Below are 18732 nucleotides of genomic sequence, written 5' to 3'. Positions count from 1 at the left end.
CTGTCCAGGGTGTCCCCTGCCTTCACCTGAGTCAGCTGGGATAGACTCCAGCACCCCCCATGACCCTAGTGAGGATAAAGCGGTGGATAGAGAATGGATGGATGGATGGAGAGATAGAGAGAGATAGATATATGTGTGTATGTATAATAATCTGTAAACCCAAATATAGAAAAAATGCAACAATCATACATTTAAATATTTTATATACATATATATATATATATATATATATATATATATATATATATAATTTATGATTATTTATATGTATATAATCTGTAAAATCCAAATACTGAAGAAAATGTAATTATTATAGTTAGACAAGTATTTATTTGAAAGAGTAAGTTTACAACAACACAACATGTGAGGGGGTTAAAAGTAAATCAACGGAACTAAAAGTGAACTTCACGTTGACATTGATGGGCATTCCAACCAGGAACAAAGTAAAAAATCATCAATATGAAAAAAAAATGCTTCCTGTTCACCTCTTAAAACCCAAAAACACTCCACAGTAGCACCCTAAACTAAAACTACCAGTGGGTTCCTGCTTTCCTTTCTGAACAGTTCAAAGGTCCCTCTCTATCTCCCCACACATCCACCAACCACTGGAACACATCTCCAAAGTTCTGCTGAAGCTCAGCTTCCCCTCAGAAGAAGTGCTGCCAGATGAAGGAGCCTTTTGAGAGGCAGCTGGCATTGTGATTGGACGGTACTTTGGTCTGATCCAATCCAGCTTCAGCTCCAGAGACGGCAGGCGGGACGAGTCAACGGAGGCCGGGTGGACGAAGGCATGAAGATGAGAACAATCCAGAAAACAACAGAGGAGGAGAGCAGCAGCCCAGAGCCAGAACAAACGGAGTAACATGGTATGTCTCTGAGAAAACATCATAGTATAGCCTTTGGTATGAAAAAACACCATCATATACATCGTATATTGTACAAATAACAAGTCAAAGCAAAGAGACATAATTGTAGAATTGTAGTAATTGTGGGCGGACTGATTTAGTGATTATCAGTATTTTATTTCTTACTGATTTATGGTAATAAATCAACATAAATAAAAATGTTGCTACTTTGGCTCTGAACCTTTATCTAGCTGTGGTCGCTCTGTCTTCTAGAGTGATTTGATTGGTTATAGGTCATCAATAAAACTCCTTGAACTTAACATCTGTAAACAAAACCGTATCAACAAAGTCTTCTGTTAGTTTGTGCTCACTAACGACTTTCATCGATCGCTGCTGCTGTCAGAGAGCCGCCACCGTCTCAGTCACACTGGATCAGTTCATGCAGACATGAGTGGTTTGTGTCCTTTAAAAACTCAGAGGACCTTGGCGGCTCGATCAGTGGGTCTCCTTGATGTGCAGCGTGTAGTAGGACCAGGGCTCCGGTACATAAATGAGTCCGGGGTACTTGTTCCGCAGCACCGGGTCGCTCCACAGACAGGCCACCCACAGAGCCACCAGCAGCACGGTGACGCTGAAGCTGTAGAGCAGGAACAGGCCGTTACCGTCGGGGCTGAGGCCTTTACGCCGCTGATGCATCACCATGGCAACCATAGCCAGGAAGGTGAGGAGAAAAAGTTCAGTGATTTGTCCTTCAGTGACCAAGTACCTGGAAGAAACAGAAAGGAAGCACAGGAGCAGTTCATTTAGCATCCGCTCAGTGTTCTTTAACTGCAACACTTCCTGTAACGGGCACTATACTGCTCTGTACTGCTCAATAAATCTTTTTCACAGTTCATATCATTTCATATATCAGCGGCCACATTTCAAACTTACAAAGTAGAAAGCATATTTTATATTTGTGGCAGTCATCTTCTCTCCTCAGCTGGGATATCTGTCCAGTGAAGATGAAAATGTCACAGCTCATTCTGCTGTTGATGAAAGAATGCCCTTCGTTTTTGTTTTGAATCGTTTTTTTTTTATCAAACCTCTATTTTTATCTTTATGTAAGTGACCCTCAGAGCAGCCATTAGAGTGCAATCTGCTTCCTGTCAGTCATCGAACAACAGAAGGAAAAGCTTCATTGTTCGTCAGACAGAAACTACTGCCTTTTAAAAAGTGTCCATCCTAAATGTTTACTTATAAAAAAATATTGCTGCAAGGAAAATTGGATTATCCATCAACTGCTGCTTTCAAGAATTTCCTTCAGGTTAAATAAGGATTTATCTGATCTAAGTTCTAATGAATGTTTTGTGGCTTTAAATTCACATTAGACTGTTCGTCGTTCAGCAGTACCGGCTGGGAGTTTTACAGCTTTAATGACTTTGTTTCCTTCTTTAATGTTTTAATGCATGAATTAACCTCTTCTCCAGTCGAGCATTAGATTGTTTAATTTAACAGCTGCCGACGGAACCACACGGTGTAAATTCATGTACAGATGTGTGACAAATTAAAGGAAAAACGTGGCTGCTTGACCACAACAGTGACGAGGTGTGGTGGCTCTGTTCTGCTGTGAGGGGCAATACGCTGGCGTTAGCGTTCCTTTAGAGGGAAGATGACAGGAAAGAGACAAAAAAATTAGACAAAAAATGACAACGCAACAGAAAATGGACCAACAACACAAGCAAGACAAAAAATGAAAAAAGCATAAAACAAAACGACAAAAACGATGCACAAGGCAGTGAATAAAGCAAAACAAATGACAAAAACACAAGCGAGACAAAAAGGAAACGCAAAACGATAAGTCAGACAAAAAATATCAAAAACAGACAAAATATGACAAAAATGAGACACAAAATGACAAAAGAACAATCTGATACTTTCTGATCCAAACAATTTGTCATGGTCTAGAAATGATTTTAAATTTATAGGTTTACTAATTTACAATCTGCAGTTAATGTCTTCTCTGTAATTTTTCCACTTTGAGGGCCGGATTGGACCCTCTGGAGGACCACTTTTGGACCACGGGCCTCATGTTGGACACTCCTGCTTTAAATGGCAGCATGATAACCGTTATTCTTTCAAATGTAACTCCTTAATATCAAAAAAGATGTGTTGAGTCTGCAGCAGCTCAGGAGGTTCCAGACAGACCATTAAATCTCTTACATGTCCAAATAATCTGGGCCAAACATCGGTTCTGACCAGGATCCTGGGCCAGGTTCCCCCAGGTGGAGGGGTGAAACAGGGATAAATGTAAACTCCTGAGCCCAGTTTCAGGCAGCACTCACGCCTTCACCACCATAAATGAAAGGATATGTTTTTCATCCCTCCAGCAGAGCTTCAGTCACTTGGAGAAGCAGCACCAGTGTGCCTTGAGGCTGGTCTGGCAGCTGCATGTGTAGCTTCCTTCATCCTCTGTTCATGTAAATGATACTTTTTTTTGTATCTTTTTATGCCAAAACCATCTTTCGTTCAGTCTTTTCTTTATCTCACTGGGTTTTGTTGCTCTTGCTTCACAAACAGACTCCACTTCCTGCTTTTGGATTGTGAAACTAACTGCAGTTATCAGTGAGAGCATAAAGCACGTCTTGTGTACCAACAGAAAAAGCATTTCTGTTTTTCTAAAGACTCTTACTGGACTTCAGCCTTTCATAGGATTCAGGTTGCTTCAAATACTGATGCATTGCCATGATTTCTGTTATTCTTTGGGGGAAAAAAAAGTCATGTGTCCATGGGAAACATGTCTGTATTGTATTTTATGTAACACGTGTTCATGGAGAACGTGCACAAAAGCTTTTCAACAGCGTCACAACACTGACCAATAGTAGAGAGCGCTGGGTCCCAGCAACAGCCAACCAGAGACGGGCATCTTCTTTTGTTCTTCAGCGCTGGAGAAGCAGCCGCTGAAGTAGATGAACAGAACGATGAAGAAAGGAACGTACCTGAAAGAAAAAGAACAAGATGCAGACTCTTATAAACCGACTGGATCCCCGTTAGAGTTCAGAACGTGTTCATGGAAGGAGATGCTGAATGATTCTCAGAGGGGCAGTGTGGGTTTCTCTGCAGATTTCTTTAAAATCTAAAAGAAAAGTTTAGTTTTAACTCAAGTCAGACGCTGGAGCCAAAATATCTAAACTGTAGAAAAACACAGGAAGTCAAAGCCGGCTGAGAAACTCAAACGTTTCTTTTGTGTTTCTCAAAAATGAATAAATAAACTCTTCAGCAGAATACCGAGCTGCAGATAGCATTCTAGCTGTACTTAAAATAAAAAAACAACTACTCTGGATTAAACTTACAGCACCTTCAAAACAAAACGACACGTGAAACAGAGCCGATCTTTTCTTTATTCTATGAGCTCATGTGGTCTAAATCATGTAGAATTTTTTGGTCCACTTCGGTACTTGTACTTGATTATGGTGTTTTATTCATAGTCACGCTGCCCCGTCGCTATTTCAGCAGCTTCTGTTCAACACGGTGTTTCATCCTCATCAGTATTTGACAAAGTTAGGTCAAGACAAGAGGAAATAATAGTCAGTAATAAACCTTAAGTATTCAGAACAGGTTTTAGGGACTGCAGCTTTTAAATGTGATCAAAAGTCTTTCACAGGCGCTGGAGTTCTTCAGATTTCCTTTTTCTGATGCACATTACTTGATCATCCTTTAATGAAACTGTTATCATTGATGTATGAGCCCTACTTGTGTTATCTGGGTTTTCTGATTGTGAATGTCATCCTGATCTGAGCCCTCTCTTCAAAATGACGTCTCAATGTCAATGACGTCAAAGATTGAAAAAGTGCACTGCATTCCACGTCGGGCGTCCTGATTTAGAAAATAATGGACTTGTCAGAGGTAATAAAGCTCTGCAGATCCTGATTGTGTATCATCTGCCCACAGAACCTCCAAGAGCATCCTGATGACAGAATCCAGCACTCCGGTGAGTTAAGTCCAGACCTTATTTGGTCCATTAGGCGTTATTCATTAAGAGCTGCCAAACAGATTCAGCGTTTACATCCATCAGCTCAGTGACTCACAGTTAGTTCCGGCTCAGCTGAGGCTTCATGCAGTTCCTGTTGCTGTTATAATGCAGGCATCCTTTACTGAGCTCTGAGTGATAATAGCTTCTCACAGACACATCAGGATCACGGCAAGTTTCTAATTAACAAACAGCAGTCCACGAAATGTCTAAAGCAGGGGTGTAAAAATGTTCACATTTAAGGAACTATCTTTTTACAAAACATCGTTAACAACCTGAAATTCTGAAGAAAAATCAATTACATTTAGGCAATATTCATCCTCAGCTTATCATTTCCACATTACAACTTCCAGATCAGAGTGTCTACAAAGGAACACAACATTTAGTCACCTGGAACAGAACCACAGAGGATTTTACTGCATGATCAATGTGACAAAAGTCAGACAAAAAAAGACAAAAAACAACAAATACAAGACAAAATATTACAAAAATGAGACACAAAATGGCAAAAATGAGACAAATGGCATGAAACGAAACAAAAAAGAGACACAAAATGACAAAAGAACAATCTAGTATTTTACTTTCTGATCCAAACAACTTGTCATGGTCTAGAAATTATTTTAAATTTATAGTTTTATTAATTTACAATCTGCAGTTAATGTCTTCTCTGGAATTTTTCCACTTTGAGGGCCGGACTGGACCCTCTGGAGGACCACTTTTGGACCACGGGCCTCATGTTGAACACTAAGATATGCATGACGTAGTGCAATGTAAGGCTGATATTAGAATGCAAATCTGTGCAACATCACTTGAATGTCCACTGATTATTACCTGTAGCACTTATACGCTAATTGCATTACTTCTAAGGTGAACAGTTGAAAGTGTTTGCTCTTATGTAAGATTAAAAACTACCAGTTTAGATTTACTGTACAAAATAGAAATCCCGTCCACCTTTCTTTACTGAGATTCAAATCTTGTACATTTATTTTTGATGGCAGACCAAATCCTCCTCAGCATGGAGGAGCTAGTCTTGGCCGTCTTATTCTGTTTTTCTCTTTAAAATGCCTCAGATGTGTTCTGCTGGATGTCAGGCGACATACTTGGCCAGGTCAAACCTTCAACTTCTGTCTTCTCTAGAAATTCTCGGTGATTTTGGCCGTGTGCTTTGGATCGTTTTTATCCTGGAATATTCCTCTTCTGCAGACTGGGGGTCACCACGTCAGTCAGCATTTTAGTCCATCCACAGAAATTCATGGCTCCATCTGTAAATGTCATCCTTCCATCACCTTCTGCCTTCATGCTGCTCCACATCATCACACTCCCACCTCCGTGCTTCCCTGTCAGGACTTCTCATTCACTGTGACAGGTTCCCACTCAACATCAGTCAGTCAGTTGCATCCGACGGAATCATGAATAAAGTTCTTCCTCCAGCTCCCTCTGTCCAGCATTGCAGTCAAAAGTTCTTTACCTTCCAGACCAGCGTTTTCTTCTAGAACCTTCCAGCCCTTCTGATAGTACCTGGTTTCCATAACAACGACCAGCTCTGTCCATGGCTGGTCTACGTTGTCTAATGATGGTTGATCAGCGTAGATGCGAGACGTATAGCGACTTGTTGGTGAGGTGTGATTTCCAGGAGATGTTTTGTTCCATCCGCAGCATTCTGGTAGAAGTCCAATCAATTCTTTTTGACTTCATTAGTGACCAGGAGTCGGACTCATAAAGCAAGATGGATTCCACTGACGGCTTGAATACTCTCATTTTGGTGCCGTTTTCATTGGCGATGCCCATGTTTTTGACGAAGAGTTTAATGCTCTCAAAGCTTTACCAGTTTTTGCTTCTATATATCATGTACTGTGTTGGTGGGGCCTCCAAGATCTAGGAAATCATCAACTTTTTCGATTTCTGACCCATCTAGTGCTGCAATGTCTCCTCAGATGTTGGATTAAGGTGCGTGAACTTCGTCCAGTCAGTCTTGTTTCTCACTCTACCCAAAGCAGAAGGTCTTCTGCTTCACTGAGTTATCCAAAGTTCTTTAAATCAATCCACTGGACTTTAAGAAAGTTTCTTGAAGATGTTTCACCTCTCATCCAAGAGGCTTCTTCAGTTTAGAACTCATCCTCTTGGATGAGAGGTGAAAACGTCGTCAAGGAACTTTCTTAAAGTCCAGTGGATTGATTTAAAGAACTTTGGATAACCACGACCTGGATGAATGAGAACCTACACAGACATTTCATTGAGAGTGTTTTCCAGGAGGGCGATGGCTGACGTTCTGGGAGGACTTCTTCAGGGTGTGCTCTACTTTGACGACGCTTTAGAATCAGCCAATCAGGGCGAGATTGCCTTCCTCAGTGCATAGTCTGAGCAGATGATGAAGAGGAAAGGTGCTTGAGGGTCTCCTTGGAGAACTCTGGTGTCTATGAAGAAGAGATCAGTGTTGCCCTCAGTAGTTTTGACAACTACAGAAGTGTTGACATCCATAACTTTAATTGCTTCAACAATAGGAGGAGAGATTCCATATGCTGGTAGAATTTGGAACATTTTGTTTCTGTCAATTGAGTCGAATGCCTTCTTGAAATCAAAGAAAACCAGTATTGCTTCCTTCTTGTGGTTTAATACCTCCTCAACAACTGTTCTAAGAGCCAGGATGAGCGCAGTCATTGAGTAAGACTGCCTAATTCCATTTTGACCTGGGCGGAGTAGATCGTCAATGACTGGTCTGATTCTGTTGAGGATCATCCGAACATTCTGGACCCCATCTGAGTCAAAAAATCCATCCATCCAATATCCGTCAGGCTTCTTTTAATGTGATTCATCAAAGTTTCATCTTGCAATGTTGTGCCCAAGTGCAAGCTGAGTTTTTTTTGCCTTGGATGCTGTCCATGGAAGTCGATGTCATGCAGTATTCTTCACAAAGCAGTCTGAGCTGTCACCAAACATTGATTTCTTCTGATAGCTCTTGTGCAAAGTGTGGAGCACTTGTCCATCTATTTTTCAAAGCCAGATTGTGAAATGTGGAGTCATTTTAGGAGGACGATCACTGCAGCTCTGATTAGAGGTTTTATGGTTTATTCTACACCTCCTGATTACTGCTACAACCGTGTTTCCACAGATATTTATTTTCCTCTATCATTATCCAGATTTAAGTCTCACAGTTGTTTTTTTCCCGATTGCTTTTGCTCTTCTCTTCCATGACGCAGACATTCACAGGCCATTTTATAACTTCTGTCACAGGAAATCACAGGTTTGTTCAGTTTTGTTTGGCTGGTTGTGGGATTTCTAGCTTGTTTATCAGTGACTAGAGGTGTATTGACATTTGTGGCATCGACTTTAGACTTTTCAGACAGTATTTTTTATATCTGTCTGTCTGAAGTGTTTGTTTTTCATTGTTTAGGAGGAAACACTCTAGTCTGAATGACTGACAGGTGATACAATTATGAACAACCTCATATTAATTTGATATTGCACAGGAGGAAAACTAATGATTCAAGGTATTCTTATCAATTTATGTGCATGAATAAAAAATGCCCTGGTGAAATAGGAGTTAAATTATTAATTGGTTTCCATCTGAACATTGATTGCCGTCTGATGTCTCTTTCCACTAGTTTTCTTTTGCCACTCTGCTAATCAAAGCTTACAATGCTGCAATTTTGAATCAGAGTTTAGAAAAAGATTATTTTGCAGGGTAATTTTTTTTTTTTTTGCCCTGATTGAGGAGTTCATAGTTTCTGAGAGCAGCAAAGCTTGTTTTAAGGTGGTAGTCTATCCTAATTTATTAAACAACTTATTTTGTTATTATTTCTAAACAATGCAACCAATCAACACAAAACTTGGCACAAAGAAAGACAGATTTAGTAGAAGCATTTTACATTTAGCTAAAGTCTGCCACATTTTATGGTTTCCATGGTAGCAACAGATTTGGTGAGAAACAAAAAATCTTGTGGAACAAATATCTTCAGAAGGAAAATAGCTATAGCTAATTAAAGCTTTTTATAGCTTAATAGCTTTTAAGTAGACAGATTTTTACTTCATCTAATATTTCTGCTCAAATAGAAAAAAGGACTCTTCTCATGGTTATCATTCAAGTATACAAAAATATGAAAAATTGTCTACTTAAAATAATAACATAAGGAGTCAGCACACCAAATTTGGTGTTGATAGCTGTTTTACTTCTGAAGATTTTTGTTCCACAAGATTTTTTGTATCTCGCCAAATCTGTTGCTACCATGGAAACTATAAAATGTGGCAGACTTTAGCTAAATATAAAATGCTTCTACTAAATCTATCTTTCTTTGTGCCAAGTTTTGTGTTGATTGGTTGAATTGTTTAGAAATTATAACAAAATAAGTTGTTTAATAAATTAGGGTAGACTACCACCTTAAGGTTTTAATTTCAGGTGGTGTCTCAACACATTTGATTTCTGAAAGCACTGATGTTTGAGAGTAACCTTGCCAGCAAGTTGATTTCTTGCGATATTTGTGAGTTCACAAATCTCTCAAGAAACCATCTTGCTCCACTCCCGCCTTCACTTTTCGTACAGCACCAAGTTGGTTCGGGCCAATCACGCAGCAGTATTCGTGTGTGGGGCGGGATATCCGGGTGTGAAGACGACACCAAGCGCCAGTAGATCAAAACAAACACGGCAACGGAGGACAACGATCGTGTCGATGCTGCTATTAAGTCAGTTTTAGCTGAATCTCCTATCGCTGCTTTGAAGGAAGAACAACGAGAGGCGCTTTGCTCATTTCTGGATGGTAAAGATGTTTGTGCTTTTTTACCTACGGGTTTTGGTCAGAGTTTAATCTACCAATTGGCTCCGCTCGTTGTGAAGATCCCGCGATTGGCTAAAAACAAACCTGTCAGAGGCGGGACATACTGTTGCATTGTCCAATCCGTGCCTCTTTCCTCCGAACGGATTTACATGGAGCGGTCCCAGATTGATATTGTGGAGTACTATCAAGTACTGCACAATTATTAATCTGGATATTGCCAGGTTAGTTTGAGAGGGCAAAAAGGCAACCGGTCTACAGCGTATCCTCTTGGGAGCAGTTTGTCTTTCCCCTCCAGCCTGTGTGTTCTGTCCAGAGATGCAGAATTCAAACCACACCCACACGACACGGCAGGATAAGCCAAAGCAAACTGATATTCTACCGCCGGCGTTATGAGCCAGAAAACTACAGGCAAATAAAACAGAAGCGAGGGAGAGAAATACCTTCATCTCTTCCTGCTCATCATGAAAACTCATCCCACCGTCTTTTGATTTTCAAAACAACAAATCTGATAGATTTTCCAGTCAGATGCACTCAGCTGGTGTCAGCTGTGACCTCAGACCTGCTCATTTTCTATTTAGATGTATGTCAGTAGTAATAACTGTCTGAACCTCTTATGTGTTAAAATACTCTTTAATTTAAAACTCACAGCATTTAATAAAAAACATTTACCCTTATGATTTAAACCAGAAGAGATAAACAAAATAAGGTTCATTTAAGCCTGCATTCTGCTACATTTCAGTCCTTTTTCTGTGTTTTACGTGCACACAACCCCTATAATTATCATAAATACTTACCACATCAGGTGTCCTAGCTGTTCGTCGTAATAATACAGCAGCTCAAAGGAGTCGATCTGTGAAGAGAGGACCAGAAGGCTGATTTATTACTAGAAACTCATGACAGTCACAGGTGTGCTTCAAAGGCTCGATTCATTCTGCAAACACAGTCTTATGCAACAGTGCCACCTACTGTTCTACGACCATAAACACTTAATTAGAGCAGTTCTGCAGACATCACAGGCTTCAAAACAGCGCACAGGGGGGTAGAAAATGGTTTGATTTGAATGGTGGATGATGTAAACTGTATAATAAAGTCTCTACAGTTGCCAGATTTCAACAAATGCTCACCTCCACCATGATAAAAGCACCAATGTGGGAATATTTACGATCTTCAAGGACGTACAGTTGAATACAGTTTCCATTTGATTGTCACCGATCTCTTGTTAAACACCAGCTTCAGCCAGACACAAAGTTCTGATCAACTGCTGAAATATCTGGTTAATTATCAGTGAGTTTTAAGTCAAATTTAAGCACTCACTTCTGATTTTTCACACATTTTGTTTGAGTGTTTATTTTATCAATTTAAACTGAAGTTTTTCTACTTCTCTCAGTGTGAAAATCTACACGTGTGATGATATAAAACCACTAAAACATGACTTATACATCAGCATTCATGCAATTAACAGAAAAAGATGGACTGCATGTAATGCTTACACCTGTATCAGCGTGCATGAAATCAGTAAATATTATGAGCGCGCACACTGTCTGCATACTTGCAGATTTAAAGCTTTAAACTTCAGGAACAAATCAATTGAGGTTCTATAATGCTGCTCTCAAAAACTACCTACTTTTGAATTTACTCAACTCAAACAGGAGATATCTACAATAAAAACAGGACAAAATTATTTCTCGGAATTGTAATTTAACCCCATGAATGTGCAAAATGTTGACAGGTGACGGCTGCATTTCTTGTGCGTTCACATTGACGTCTTGTTCAGGTGTTTTGATCGTGAAAACACAGCTGTATGTGTGAGACTTTTGCATAATGGGGCCCATAATGACTCTGTTACATCTACAAAGTGGCCCAATATGATGCTATTATTCCTCATGCAGCTAGTGATTGAGCATGTGTTTGCAACAGATTATATAAGGAAGCTCTAAACCAGCTGTGAGGGTGTCTGGTTCCACGTGGACTTCAGGAACTTGATTATCGTCATCTTGGTGCAGTAACATGTTTTCTGAGGCCTCGTCTCCTCTGGATTAGGAGGATTAGCAGGAACCCAGACGATGCACAGCGTGATGGCTGCTAACCCGGGTCTGATAGGGTAATCACAACTGTTTGTGTCGTGCGCACTTGCATAACAAACACACAACCAGAGCTGTGTGCGGCGATGAAAAGATTATTTCTTGTAGCCGAGCAACCTCGGAAACAAAATCAATTCGGTGCCAAGTATGATTGGAACAAAAGTGAATCGAAAGAAGTCTTTTTTAGACATCAGGATATGATAAAATTCAAACACAGGTATGCAGCTAACACCAAAATCTGTGTTCTCTCTCACAGCTGTACCTGTCCTGTCACTCAGCTGTCAGTCAAAACGCTCCGAACAAAGACTGAAGCCGAAAATAACTCTCAGACAGGTCTCTTATGTAACACCTGACAATCACTGTCCACGTCAAGAAGAAATCTGACATTTGAGTCATTTATCTGGTTAAGCTGCTTGTTTTGTGCACGTACTCAAAGGAAGTAATGGCTGCTTCACTTAACAGGAAGCAGTAGAAAGAAATTTTAAAAGCTGCGGATGAAATCGAGCCGGCGCACAGAATTCTAACATGAACCAAACGTGTGTTATCGTCTCGCGTTTGTCCTGCTCCTGACGCGTTACACTTCTGCTGACAACCGCAAAAAAGTGCGATCTGCTTTTAGATGACAAATTAAGAAAAAGATGCGAAAACAGTGAAGGAGCAGAGAGAACAATGAGCTCCACTCAAACACCTGCAACAGTACAGGTGTGTTTTCTGAGCTGCGTTGTCTGTTCCTGTCACGGGCGGAGAAGAGAAGCAGATTTTTTAACTGCCTCTAAAGTAACACTAACAAGATTTTGTTGTTTGACATTCTGACAGGTGATAATTCACTTGCACTGATAGATTATTAAACCTGACAAGCAAACTTCTGACAATCTTCTCATTGTGTTCCAGAATTCCCAGGATGCCCACCCTGCACCCGGACTGATAAAAGAATCCGTCTCACCAGTGAAGCAGGCTTCAGGTCTTTGATGATGGGGTTCTCTCTGACTGACAGGTGCAGCTGGTAGCCACTCAGGATGAGCCGGTGGTTGATGGAGTCTCCCACCAGGTGGATGCTGGCTCCCATGACAAAAGTGATGATGCAGAGGTAGACGGCGGTGCGAGACAGCGTCCTGGGACTTCGTTCGATGAGCTGAGAGTAGCAGCAACACACATATTCTTTATAGGTAAGATAACAGCGATGAAAATCAAGTTATGCAGTGTTAGAGCAGAGAGAGTTTCACAGGAAGCACCAGTGTAGAGCAGCATCTAAGACAACAACAGCGGATGGGGTGTTTTCATTTCGATGTCTGTGACACCCAGAGATGAGTTTTTTAGGGGTTTGATCAATAACAATTATTTGATTGCATCTTTAGGAACTGGGCTGCACAGTGGGCTAGTGGTTAGCACTTTGGCCTTGCAGTAAGAAGATCCCCGGTTCAAATCCCGGCCTGGGATCTTTCTGCATGGAGTTTGCATGTTCTCCCTGTGCATGCGTGGGTTTTCTCCGGGTACTCCGGCTTCCTCCCACAGTCCAAAAATATGCTGAGGTTAATTGGTTACTCTAAATTGTCCGTAGGTGTGAATGTGAGCGTGATTGTGTGTCTGTATATGTAGCCCTGTGACAGACTGGTGACCTGTCCAGGGTGTCCCCTGCCTTCACCAGAGTCAGCTGAGATAGACTCCAGCACCCCCCATGACCCTAATGAGGATAAAGCGGTGTATAGAGAATGGATGGATCTTTTGGAACTGGACTCAGTAGCTGCATCGTCTCTGAGCATCAGTTCTTCACGTCAAACATCGTTCATGGTGATGTGATGGATGCACACTGGAATTCTCTGTTGACTCTCTTTAGGTATCATTCTGTCTTCGTCTATTCGACTCTCGAGGCCTCAGCAAGCTGCCATGATTTTCCTTTATTCCAAAGAAACATCTGAAGATAATGAATACGAATGTCCGACATTATCGACCTGATATTAGCATAAAAATGTAATATCAGTCAATATCGTTGTCGGTTTATTTTGCCTGTCATGAAAACCAAAAAAATAATGCCAGGATTTCGCCTGCAGTTTTCAAAATAGTACAGTATAGTGGCCACACTGTGATAGACTCATAGAGGGAGGGAGATTGTGAAATGTTGTTTGAGACAATTAAAAAAATAAATATGCCATTTTTTCCATAAATTAAGTTGAAGCAGTTTTCTTATTTTAAAGACAATGTTTCTATCTGAAAGCCTTGTTACATCTGAGAATGCATCCAATGAGGCATCACAATAAAATGAGGCATGAAGTGTTAATTCCACCACCGGAGATACGAGATGTTACCTAAAATGAGTTAAACAGCCCACAGATATCGGTATCAGTTGATATTCGGAAATTGAGAGTTGGACAATATCGGCTATCGGCAAGAAAGCCAACATCAGACATCCCAAGTAATGAATAATACATGGCAAGCAGCTAGTTTCATTTTTTTAAAGATTATTTTTCAGGCATTTTTGCTTTTGTTGGACCGTCAAATGAAGAGCACAGCAGGAGAGGGAGATGTTTGATTTGCCGTTTCTGTTTGGCTCCTGAGATACCTAAAAACACAATCTCACACACAACATCTATCCTATAGGAAGAGCAGGTAATTAGCTTTACTTCAGTAGTTTACAATGTTTTCTACCCATTTCTGTGCTCAGGAATCAGACCTCAGGTATCTGCAGTGCTGTATTCTGCCCTGACGCAGAGGGAAGTCACTACTTTATTACTCTGTCTGGTTTTAATCAATTTTGATTCTTGAAACATGAAATGTGCTAGCCATGTTACGGATGTCGCAATTATGAGCAGCGGCAGGACAGAGAGAGGACTGCTGGTCATCAAGTAGAGCTGCATCGTCAAGCATGAAATTAATCTGCAACTATTCTGATAATCAGTTAATCTGTTTAGAAGAAGAAAGGCGACATTCTCTCATTTCTATACTTTTCTGTGACAGTAATCTGAATATTTTTCAAGACATTTGAGGGAATCGAACAACTAATCGATTATTTAAGAGAATAATACAACAATTAAAATAATCATCAAGGTGACTTAATTGCATGGAACAAACAAGAAGAAAGAGTAAAACATGCAGCATCAAAAACAACTATGACTCAGTTTAATTAGATATGAAGAATACAAAACAAAACGACGATCAAGGCCTTAAAATGTCAGAAAATGTTAAAATCATGGTCAGAAGTGGCAAAATGTGAAGTAGAGTCTGAATACGAGGAACTGGAGGACTGAGATTTTTTCTCTTATTATTCATTCTAATTAATATAAGGAATGAAATGGAAGCAATAAAAGCTTAAAATGAAGTTTGCAGAGGTTTCACCACAGATTGGCCTAATATAAAAAGAAAGACTACTGAACACGCAGTGAGACACCAGATTTATCAGAGTACAATTCTGTCCAAATGCTTCAGCAGGAAACATACAGAGAGTCAGTTTGATGTGTTGAGACTCACTTTGAGCATGAGGAATGGAGTTATGACGTTATAGGCCATGTGGAAATAGTCTCCAGCGCTGGGCTTGTTCAGGGGAAACCACTCCAGAGGAAGGATGATCTAAAACACAAACAGTTGCTGCATGAATGAGTCTGTAATCCTTCCTTTGTTTTTCATTCTGAGGTTCACAATAAGTGCAGCGAGCCTCCTTACCATGGCGATCGGCCTTCCAAAGTCTAAAATCCAGTTCTGCAGAGTCAGAAAGAGCCACAGGTCGGAGTGGAAGCGCTGCTGTTTCTTCTGTGGCTCATTTTCCTTCAGAACACCAGGAGTGCTGTAAACCCACATTTGCAGAGACTGTAAGTCATCGTAACGAGGCCGCTTCACCAAAGCAGAGCCCAGAGACTCAGCATTTAACAGACACGTTTACAGACGGCATTAAAATGAGCTTTATTCTGCCGTTTACCACCGCAGTAAATTCACGTTGAAGCAGGCTGCATTCGCTGCTCTTTACTCATCAATTTTACCACAACGCTAATCTCAGGTCATGTGACAAAGCAGCTTAATGCACAGTAGTACATGTAAAAGAGGAAATGGGGAAATTATGCACAATAAACTGCATAAAAGGCATAATTACTGTATATTTGCCATGTTCGCATTTTTCTTTTCCTTCTTCCTGTGGATGATGCTGCACCAGTTGTGGAACTATTTGTGAACCATTCAGGTTTTAGAATAATCTGTGCAGCTGTGGTTTCCTGCAGCATCCTGAACACGTCCCCATAGTTCAGCTTGTGCTCCGGGACAACAAAAGGACGACTGCAGCTGAATACAGCGACGACGCTTCATTCCTGCCTGTTTGCTGTTTGTCAGCTCCATTAGAGCGGATTCAGAGCAGTCGGCATCCATGTCTGCCTCAAACCTTTTCTCTCGTCACTCGGATGTCTAGACAGCAATTACAGGAGGAGAGATGAAGTTTCTTCTGCAAGCAGTCGTAATATTCTGTGTGTATCTCTACTGACAAGCTTCTCATATTTAAGGTCTTCTTTGGGGGCCTTATCGGTCTGAACTCTTCTTAGTGTGGCTGTTTTGTGACTTTTAGACAAACTTGTGTATTTTGTGGATCCAGTGTCACTCCATGATTACTCCTCACGACTGGGAGGATGTTTGTAACTGGAAAACTAACCTCTATGAACTTTGTAGCACCTTGTTAGGTCTGGTATGAATGTTTGTTGGGTGTTTTGTCATTTCATTTGTTGTTGGGATCGCTGAGTTCCTTTTTGCACAACAATTTAACCATTTGGTACAATAAAAAAAACCTTGAACCCTGAACTCTTGCGTATGCTCATATTTTTCTGATTTGCACCCAGCATCACTAAGTTTGTTGCCCAGTACTGTTTGTGTTTGTTACGGCCTCCGGTGGTCGTGTGTTTGGAATTAGACTCGTACAGACTCTGTGTGTCTGGATGGTTTGTGGAGATCTTATTGATTACACCCGGCTGAAGACTGAGCGCCAGATCCCACCTGGCTCTCATGAGGAGTGATTAGCTTGGAGCTCCAGACCTCCTCCCATCCCTGGTTTTCCACCCCTTGGATTGGTCTGCCACCACAACTCCTCCTCCCAGAAGACCCCAGTATATCTACAATCAGAACGCTTGGCTACAGGTATTTGTGACCGCTTCACCCTGGTGTCTCTTTGTGATTTGTTTGTATTCCTGTAGGTTCTGTAGCCACTGAGGGGTGACTATGGACATCTAGAGCTTCTGCTGGTGGATGCTAACTCTGTGAGGAGCCTACAGTCTTAGTGCAGACTGTGGCTCCTGTTAGCAGTCTGCTAACTTCAGGAAGAAGCTATTCTGTATCGTCAGTCTTCATGTATTGTGTGTTAAATGTGTTTAGAGGCACCACATTGGTTCTGTGCTCTCTCGCTTTGTATCAGTTTCTGTTACTGTGGTGGGTGTTGCTTCTGTGATTTGGCTCAGGAGTTTAGTTTTGTTTGTGTTCGAGTCCGACCCACAGCCATTTGTTTGTCCTTCCTGCTTCTTCTTCTGTTTTCTCCACCTTCCTCTATAATAAATGTTATAAAAACTAGCGTGGAAGGAGCAGCCAACCCAACACTGCAATAAGAAGTTTGTATGCAGCATAGTATAAACTATAAACTCATATTCAACTGGAGGTTCCTTGTCAGGACTGTGTGGGTCTGTTTACATGATAATGACAAATATGCTTTATTTTAAGTGTTTTTGGCCATAAAGAAAGTTAAGAATGAACAAAATAAAATAAGCCTCCAAAGCCACAATGCATTTTCATTCTATCTCAAATCATCAGGGTTCTTCTACTCGACCTTCTCTGCAACTCAGAAAAGCAGCTTCAACTCAAACAGGACTTTTCATTGCTGGTTCGGTTATGTGACCAAACGTGATAGGAAGTCTGCAGACGAGAGGAAGGTACAAATACAACAACCAGCAGCACCATAACCATCCGCTGCGGCACTTTTAAAGTCTGTAAATGATTATTAGCTTCTACGAACAGGTTAACAGCACTTTAAACTACACCATGATTCATTTCTAAACACATGAAAAGCACGAGAACAAGTAGAACTGTAGTTAAGTGGTATCACGTGGTTTCGAAAGTGTAAATCTCTTTATAACTGACCATATTTTATGCCTCCTTGTCAACAAAGCAGCATTAGCTTCATGCTAACTGTACAAACCTATCGGTGTCTAAATCGTTGCCTCGACGTTTTCGTACGGTCTCCATTTTCGGTTCCGTGTCGGGTGTTGTTGGTCCAACAGGCGGTATTTTCTTACCGCTCAGAGGTTATAACTGTGGAAAAGTTAACGGTATTCAACTACTAAACATCTTTCTATCAGTAACAGTTTCGCTTCCTTGTTGTTGTTCTTGTTCCCGCCCACCCTAAATATTTCCGCCAATCAAATGGCAGAATCGGAACAGGAAGTGAAGAGGGCAGAGTTAACTACGGGTTCTGATTGGTCGACATTTTCGCTATTCCAAAAATAAGTACATAAACACACATTTAAAATATCTGCGTGGCTGAATAAGTGATATGGAGCTCAGATTGAATAAGTGCAGATTAATTATGACAATTCCGGAAATGTGATTTAATCTATGAATTCAGAAGTACAACTTTAAATGAAAAAATATGACATAAAATTAGTTGCATTAGCCAGTAATTCTTTTTCTTTGTTCTAAAATACTAATTCAAAGTTTTAAAACATTAATTTTTAGATTTTACTTTTCCATATACATTTTCAGTGTAACAATTTATTTCCTCTGCTTTTTAATTTCATAAAGTCTTGTCTAAATTGTCTGTACTTTAATGAAACATATTTTTTCCATCTAATTGTTTTTCTCTTTTATTGCCTACAATGTCTTAAACAGGATTTTCTCTTTTTTTAATTTTACATTTTCTGCTGTATTAGTCAGTCAGTTTAAATTATTCTATAAGATTAGTGTGCACTCATTCTGTTTTGCATCAGAACTAAACATTTATCGAGAGAACACTTCTTGCATCTTAAATGCATCCTTCTCCCCAGCCAGTTATCTCAACCATAAGCTCACTTAAAGCC

At 40.5% G+C, this 18732-nt stretch overlaps 1 protein-coding gene across 1 annotated transcript; it reads right to left on the bottom strand.

Moving 5' to 3' along the window:
- Positions 1-307: 307 nt before the first annotated feature.
- LOC110956565 (CLN6 transmembrane ER protein) lies at positions 308-18062 on the bottom strand. The gene is made up of 7 exons (XM_051936993.1): positions 17856-18062; positions 15359-15479; positions 15167-15265; positions 12648-12836; positions 10418-10473; positions 3701-3823; positions 308-1611 (listed from the first exon to the last, which is right to left on the bottom strand). The coding sequence occupies exons 1-7, from the start codon at positions 17900-17902 to the stop codon at positions 1341-1343; spliced, it is 906 nt and encodes a 301-aa protein (XP_051792953.1). The 5' UTR covers positions 17903-18062; the 3' UTR covers positions 308-1340.
- Positions 18063-18732: the final 670 nt, after the last annotated feature.

Source organism: Acanthochromis polyacanthus, chromosome 2 (assembly GCF_021347895.1).
Source record: "Acanthochromis polyacanthus isolate Apoly-LR-REF ecotype Palm Island chromosome 2, KAUST_Apoly_ChrSc, whole genome shotgun sequence".
NCBI classification, from domain to species: domain Eukaryota; kingdom Metazoa; phylum Chordata; class Actinopteri; family Pomacentridae; genus Acanthochromis; species Acanthochromis polyacanthus.
The sequence above is the reverse complement of the archived record's forward strand: the minus strand, read 5'-3'. Positions and strand labels throughout refer to the sequence as shown.

Excerpts from the sequence above, each read along its gene's own strand:
- LOC110956565 (XM_051936993.1), bottom strand. The coding sequence starts at position 17,902 with ATGGAGACCGTACGAAAACGTCGAGGCAACGATTTAGACACCGATAG. Across the intron at positions 15,480-17,855 it reads AACGATTTAGACACCGATAG|CACTCCTGGTGTTCTGAAGG; the intron begins GTTTGTACAGTT and ends GTGGGTTTACAG. Across the intron at positions 15,266-15,358 it reads TTGGAAGGCCGATCGCCATG|ATCATCCTTCCTCTGGAGTG; the intron begins GTAAGGAGGCTC and ends TTTGTGTTTTAG.